Source organism: Echinops telfairi, unplaced genomic scaffold (genome assembly GCF_000313985.2).
Source record: "Echinops telfairi isolate 266 unplaced genomic scaffold, ASM31398v2 ScPeMD7_7412;HRSCAF=8450, whole genome shotgun sequence".
Taxonomy (NCBI): domain Eukaryota; kingdom Metazoa; phylum Chordata; class Mammalia; order Afrosoricida; family Tenrecidae; genus Echinops; species Echinops telfairi.
This window is the reverse complement of record NW_022111312.1, coordinates 3,772,487-3,779,744: the sequence shown is the minus strand read 5'-3', so window position 1 is coordinate 3,779,744 and position 7,258 is coordinate 3,772,487. Positions and strand designations below refer to the sequence as shown.

The window sequence follows — 7,258 nt, the reverse complement described above, 5'->3', positions numbered from 1 at the left end:
ATGCCAGGACTTTCTTCCCCGGGTACTTCTCGGTGGACCAGAAGCCTTTCGGTTGCTGTTGGAAACAGCTGGCGGCACAGAGGTCCCATGTGGGGCTGACAATCCCACGGTCAGCTGTTCTAAACCACCAGCTGCTGAGGGAGAGAGAGGAGGGCTTCTACTCCCGTGAAGCGTCAGTCTCGGAGACCCACGGGGCCAGCTCTACCCTGGCCTCTGGGGTTGATGCCAGTCGAAATCAACTGGATGCGAGGGGGGAAGGGGCTCCCAGACACAACCAACCAAACTTCAAAGTCACTGCCCTTGAGTCGGGTCTGCCTCCTAGCGAGCCTGTGACCCTTTGAGGCTGTAACTCCTGATGGGAGCAGACAGCCTCATCTTTCTCCCAAGGAGCAGTTAGTGGTTTCAAACGGCTGACCCTGTGGTTCGAAGCCCAACATCTGACCTACTGCTTGACACCAGGGTTCTCTCTAGACCCAATGGCCATGCAGAACTGGCCCGGACCCCAAATAGCAGGGGCTGCAGGTTTCGGTGGGAGGGGGAGCCTACCCTGGCAGGAGGCCTGCCTATGTGTTGTCAGGAGCACAGTGGAGGGCACAGCGCCTGACGTGCTGGAAAACTGAGGCAGGGCTTCAAGGAAGTCCAACCGGCAGCTCCCATCCCCAGTCTCCCCTGATGGAGGAGTTAAGACTGTTTAACATGCTCTTCCGTTCAGAAGACAAGCATCAAATCCACGGCCCTGCCTGAGCCCTTGTGGAAATCCCACAGGCACAGACACGTCTGCCCCCTAGAGGGGGGGCTGGAGTACTGCAGGCTGAGGGTGGTCCTGCAGCTCCCTGGCCACTGAAACCCCAGTGGGGGGACCACCCATGACACCACCATCCTCTGTTTGGATTAGCCTGGCCTCCTGCTGTCCCCACGCCCCAGCAAGCAAAGAGGGGCCAGATCCGTCTTGGACTAGCTGGCCCTTTCAAAGAAGTGACCCCGGGACTCCACTTCCCCATCTATCAAACGCAGTGCCCAAGGGTTGGCAGGATTATGCTGTCATGGGTGGACAGTGTGTGGTGCCCACAGTGCTGTTGGGGATGGAGCCCCCACAGGCGAGGGAGAGGGGCTCAGCACCATTCAGTTCCCTCCACCCTGCCCGTTGCCGCATCAGTAGAACACACCTGAAAACCAAGGCCAATCCCACGGACCCCAGCTGCTGAGCATCAGAGAGAGGCTGCGGGGACAGCTCAGGGGAGCTGAGAACAGAGAGGCGGCCTTTGAAAACCACAATCAGCCATCTGCAGGGGAGTGGGCTTGAGAGGAGGGACAGCGAGGCGGACGCCGCGGCCCTGTGGCGTTCATGGGGCACCCAGCAGTCGGGGCACTTGCTGGCTTCTTGCCAGCTTGACTGGGAGCATCCGCTTCTCCAGGATAAGGACTTTTGCCCACGGCGGTAGCCCTAGTACCTTGTGCCAGGACCCAGGAGGCCCAAACCCCCCTGCCTTATTGTCAACCCTGACTCAGAACGACCCGAGGACAGGTGGTTTCCAAGACCATCCATCTTTCGGGGAGCAGACAGCCTCATCTTTCTCCCTCGGAGTGGCTAGAGGATTCGAACTGCTGTCCTGGCTGTCAGCTCAGAATGTAACCCCTATGGAGGCAAGGCAGCATGGTTCACACCACTGTCCCATTTTACCGATGAGGGAGCCTGAGACCCTTAGCTGCTGCGAGGTGGTGAGGGCAGAGTGGCCAGGTCTCTGACGACAGAGCATGTGTGCCTTCTCCTCTGAGGCTGGTCTGCAGCAGAACCAGCATGGGGCCCTGGGTGGGAGGAACCTGCTTCACGTTGGTCTGGACACAGGAAGTCGTGGTGACCACAGGGCCGAGTGCACAGCAGGTGCTCCAGAAACACCTGGATGGATGGGTGGATGGATGGAGCAGGGGATAGATGGGGAGTGGCTATCAAGTGATCAGACAGACTGCTGGGCAGATAGATGGACCCAGAACGGGTGGGTGGTGGGTGGCAGAGAACTCACACCAAGAAGCACAGCCAAGGGCCATGGCCCCTCCTTTAATGGTGGCAAGGGCTGCCCAGGGGGAAGACGGGCTGAGGGCCAGGCACAGGGGCTGGCACGCTGCTGCCCTGGGAATGGGGGGACACTTGGGCCCCCGGGCACGCTTTGGTTTCGGTTTCAGGTTTCCTCTTCTCGGAAGCAGCCCAGGAGAAGAAATGGGGGAGGCAGGGGTCACATCCCCAAGGAGCAGAGGGGCTGGGGCCTGGCGAGGAGGTCCAGGGCGATGGGCTGTGGCCACTCTGCAGCCAGCCAGGGGCCTCCGTGCCCCTCTCGGGTCCTGGAAGTTGGGGCCCCAGAGGCAGGAGCGAGCCAGCGAGAAGCAGAGGGCGATCAGAGATGTCCGGTGGCAGGGACAGCCTTTGCCCAGATCAGGGGAGAAGGTGTCAGTACTGGGCCCCCTGGGGGCATGCCCACCCTGCAGGGAGGCCACCCAGAGGCAACAGTGAACCCGGCAGGTAACGCTGGGGCATAGCAGGGAGGCGGGCCCTGAGGTGTGGCGGGCGGCGGCAGGAGGCAGCAGAGTGGGCTCAGTCCCACCCGAACTCCACGGGCGAGAACTTCCAGAGGTCAGGCTGACCCATGTGCAGCAGGTTGTGGAAGGGCGACGAGCTCCACTGGAATGGGGGCAGCTGGTCCCACGTGGGCCCGCTTACCGCCCACAGGCGCAGGGACTTGGCCAGGCCCGAGCTGGTCACCTGGGGGGCAGGGTGGAGGAGGCAGCTCAGCGCCCCGCTCAGGTGGGCTGGTCTCCAGGCCCAGCCTCCGTGCCCCGCCCTGCCCCACCCTGCCCGTGCGTGCGGGTCAGACCTTGGCGTCGATGCCCCCGTGGGAGCGCTGGCGCAGCGCCTGGAAGGGGTAGGAGCCGTTGGTGGGGTTGAGGTCCGAGCGGGCCGAGATGGCGTTCTCAGCGTTGGGCTGGGGGCGGCAGGCGCTGCACAGGGACAGCGGGTCGTGGAGAAAGTCGTTGTACCTGGAGGGGCCATGGGCACATCGTTCGGTCACTCTGGGCTGGGAGAGGCCTGCTGCCCCACCACAGGCTTCTGCTCCCCGTTCCCCTCTCCCGGGAGCCCCTCCTCAGTGCTGTCACCACCAGGCCCTTCCACACCACGCAGGTCTCCGTCCTGGCCAACCGAGGGCCCGACTTCCTCCCTGGGGACCCCACAGTCCCTGGGCGCCCATCTGTCCTGCCTGGCGTGAGCACTCAGCGGGCTCCTGCCCACCCTCCTGCTGTCCTGGTGGCTAAACCCAGGGTGTCCGCTTCAGGGCCCTGAAGGTGCAGAAGGCCCCAGGAGAGCCACTGACTCCTGGCTCGGCGTCCCCTCTGCTCTCACCGAATGAGCTGCATCATAGACTCCATATCGTGCACCTGGGACTGGTTCCGCCGGAAGATCTGGGCCCTCGGACTCTTGTCGTAGGAGAACCAGTCCCCGTAGCGGGTCACCAGCGCCTGCAGCCCACTAGCATTGAAGACGGCCTCAAAGGACCTGCTAGGGACAAGCCTGGTCACCCAGGAAGCCCATGGCCACAGCCAGCCGGGCCAGAGCATCATCTCGGGATGCTGGTCTGAACCACCGCAGTTGAGATAACAAGGCCTTTTGTTTGGGCTCAGAGGGGGGTGGGGGTCAGGGTGGCCCTGCTCCAGCTCTGGGGGCCGACACAGCTTCACCCCTGGCCATCAGGAGAGGGGGCGACCTCGCCTGACCTCAGTTTGCTCATCTGTGAAATGGGGCCGTCAGCGTAGCTGCTGGGCAGGGTGGTGGCTGGAATGTAGGGCTCCAATGGGGTCACACAGTCAGCTAATAGGCATGGCTAGAGAACCAGGGCAGGGTCAGCAGCTGGGCCTGATCATGCCTCCACAACCCGTAGGGGCAGGAAGCAGGTGGGCCACACAGCTGCACTCCCAGGCCTTTCCTGGTGGAGAGGGGTGGGGAGGGGAAGGTTGCTCTGCCCAGCACGGTGAGCCAAGCAAGGGGCCAGGCAGGGGTAGGGGGAGTGGGGGAGTAGGGGGCCACGTACGGCAGGTTGTAGCTGGCCCAGTAGGTCTTCTTATAGAGTTCCGTGGTCTTGTCGGCCACCACCACCATGCCCCTGGGACAAGAAGTGAGGTGGGCAGAGAAGGGTTTCCTGTGGGCCCTGGCCTGCTTAAGGACCCCCAGTGGCTCCCCACTGCCTGGGGGATGCGGGAGGTCTTGAATCTTCAGCCCCAGTCCTTGGTCCTGCCCACATGGGGTTGCCGCCCCTCCCCACATTGCCGAGACGCTGCCCTCCGCCTGCCTCGGGGACTCACGGAATCTGTTCCAGGATGGTGAGCACCCTGCTCCCTGGGTTGGACTCGCCGGGGACAAACGCCTTGTAGTCCACGATCATCCACTGGTTGTTGTACCTGCCGCGCCCGAGGAGAAAGGGCTTGAAGGAGCCGGGGCCCATGGACCCAGCCTACTCTGGCCCAGGGCCCACACAGCCCAGGCTCGTGGGGCAGAGAGCGCCAGGGCGTCATCCTGAACAGGCCTCCCATCGTGCAGCTCACCTGCTCTAGAATATTCTATGGCTCCTAGTGCTTATCAGAGCACAGGCCAGTTCCCCCACCTGGTGAGCTCTAGACCACCACTACCCACCCGGCCCAACCTCTCTGGTTCCCAGCCCCCTCCCCCGAGCCCCCAGGTCCACATTCCCCTCCTGTCTCCCCTCCAGCTGGCCTCTCCAGGGGCTAAACGCCTAGAGGGGAGGGCAAACCCTTCCCTCCCCAGAAATAAAACAAGGGAGGGGACTCTCCCGAGAGCAGCACCTGCAGAAGGGGAGGGGCCCTGGCCCCACCCCCGCACCCCCAGGGTCTGCGAGTTAAAGGGCAAGTGAACCCATTTCTTCAGGAGCCCCCGGCAGGGAGCCAGCCCAGCACCCTAAACTGGAAGACCCGGGGCTCGAACCCGCCAGCTGCTGCTCCTCCGGGGAGGGAGGTGATGGGGCAGGGGGTCCCCCTCTGTCCTCTCGGGCTGCCGTGAGTGGGGACAGACTCAGGGGCAGCGGGGCTGGCTTGGGGAAATGCCGTTCATTCCCTGGGCTGGGGGGCGGGCGGGGTGGGGAGGCCCACTCACGTGCCGCTGTTGAACTTCTTGAAGACATCGGCCCACGTGGCCCCGTCCAGGGCCAGGCGGTTGGCCACCACGCTGCGCAGCCACTCCAGCACGCTGCCCCCAGGCCGCACGTACTTCCACAGCACGGGGTTGCTGTTGCCGATGGTGGTCTCCAGTGTCACCTGCAGGGTGTGAGGGGGATGTCCGGGCCACTGAGGGGTCGCTGCTACCAAGGGGCAGGGCCTAGGGTACCTCTGAGGAGTCTGGGGTGCGGAAGGGTTCTCGATACTGCGAGGATATGATGCCCTTCACAGACAGTGGACTGATGCCCCTCAACCTGTTTGGAAACGACCGATCTGTGTCACAGGGCACGCTGTCAGCGGGGTTCACTTAAGACAGCCATGCCAGCCACAGCTGGCCAGGGACCCAGGAGCCCCCGTCCCGACTCTGCCCAGACAGTGAGGTACGCGCTGAGCAGTGTCGCGCCATCCCAGGGGAGGGACATAGGTCTGGCCGGGTGAGTCCCGGAAGCAGAGCGCCAGGTCTTTCTTCCTACCCCCTCTTCATCTGGACGCACCATGGAGGCCTTGCTCAGCACTGCAGCAGGACAAGGGCCTCCAGGGGCAGGCAAGTGCTGGCCGGGCATCTGGCAGGCCAAGCCAGGGCATGGACAGAGAAGGGCAGAGTCCGACCCCCCGCAGTCCTGCGGTCACACCCACCCTCACTGCCATCGGGTTGGTCCCGACTCACAGCGACTCCACAGGACAGAGAAGACCCGCCCCTGGGGGTGCCCACGGGGCTGTCAGTCTTTGTGGGAGCAGACGGCCTCATTCTTCTCCCACGGAGCGCCTGGTGGGGTCACCTGGTGACCCTGAAGTCAGCAGCCCCATGTGTAACCCACTAACCCCAAGGCTTCCCTTTGCACATCAAGAGGGGATCAAAGGCCTTGGTCCCCTGGAAAAGTTAAGAGAAAATAAAGGGCGGGGGGGCTGAGGTGGCACCAGAGCAGCCTCTGCCCAGTGGGTCTGTCTTGAAGCCATATGCTCCCCCTGCAGTTGTTGCCCTGGTGATGGTGGGGCTCGCTGGCCGGGTGCTGGAGGAAGCTCTCTAAGGGAGCTTGGGCCCCGGCCAGGGAAGAGAGAAGAGGGACACACGGTACACAGTATTGATCCCGCCGGCCGGAGCAGGTGAGGGGCTACACGGAAAGGGAGAGGGGGCAGTGCATCTTAAACTCAGTGACACGATGGGGCATCCGTTGCCGGAGCCTCCACGGCCGTGGGCATTCGCTCCACAAAGGTCCCCAGCACCAGCTATTCCTGAGGGGCTGGGTCGCAGGGAAGAGGTCCAGGCTGGCTTTGAGGAGACTGAGGAGCCACCTGGTGACAGTGTGGGATCTGCACAGGGCTGATCATGGCCAGGTCGGCAGTTCAAAGCCACCAGCTGCTCCTCGGGAGAAAGGTGAGGCTGCCTGCGTTGTAAAGCTTTACGGTCTTGGAGAACCGGAAAAGGGCAGCCCTGCGTCGGAAGCAACTCACCGGTAGTGGGTCTGGGTTTCCCATTGCAGAGACTGGGACTGGGAATCCAAATTGCAAGCTCCCAGCACCCCTCAGAAGGACCAACTCAGCTGGGTATGATAGGGCCGGAGGGGTGGTCAAGCCCTGCCTGAAGCTTTCGCTCAGTCCCTGCTGGCCACTGAGGGGAGGGCGGTGGCGTACTCACCAGCCTGCTGCTCAGAATGTAGAAGTCGTCACAGGAGAAGAGGGTGCCCGGGTAGGAAGAAAAGATGAGCTTGTTGCCTGGAATCAGCAGGGAGTCATCTGGCGGGGGTGAGGGTGGGGAGCACAGGGGAGGCTGGTCAGGCGCCGTCCCCCTCTGTGGCAGTTATATAATCTGTTGTCAATTTGAGAGGATTACGAGTGTAGGAGTGGAGTCTAGCCTGTCAATCAGATCACAGCCAATGAGGCCTCTGTGTGGGCATGGCCTTCTCCTGAGGATTCTGGGAACTCCTGTCTTCCTCCCTGGAGGTGGGACACACACTCTCTGCTTTGTCTTCCTGCTGACAAGGCACATGGAGCTATGCTGATGAAGCCAGAGGTCTGGAGTTGGAGAAGCCACTTGGAGATCCAT

The 7,258-nt window shown here is 62.8% G+C and overlaps 1 protein-coding gene across 1 annotated transcript in view; it reads right to left on the bottom strand.

Moving 5' to 3' along the window:
- Nucleotides 1-2,030: 2,030 nt before the first annotated feature.
- The window catches only part of PLBD2 (phospholipase B domain containing 2), a gene marked incomplete at its 5' end in the record, with an annotated part of 13,566 nt that continues 8,338 nt past the window's right edge, over nucleotides 2,031-7,258 (bottom strand). The window contains 7 exons of the mRNA XM_045296701.1: nucleotides 2,031-2,755; nucleotides 2,868-3,030; nucleotides 3,392-3,544; nucleotides 4,077-4,148; nucleotides 4,348-4,443; nucleotides 5,153-5,313; nucleotides 6,851-6,948. Coding sequence (XP_045152636.1) covers nucleotides 2,588-2,755; nucleotides 2,868-3,030; nucleotides 3,392-3,544; nucleotides 4,077-4,148; nucleotides 4,348-4,443; nucleotides 5,153-5,313; nucleotides 6,851-6,948 — 911 coding nt within the window. The remainder of the gene's footprint in view (nucleotides 2,756-2,867; nucleotides 3,031-3,391; nucleotides 3,545-4,076; nucleotides 4,149-4,347; nucleotides 4,444-5,152; nucleotides 5,314-6,850; nucleotides 6,949-7,258) is intronic.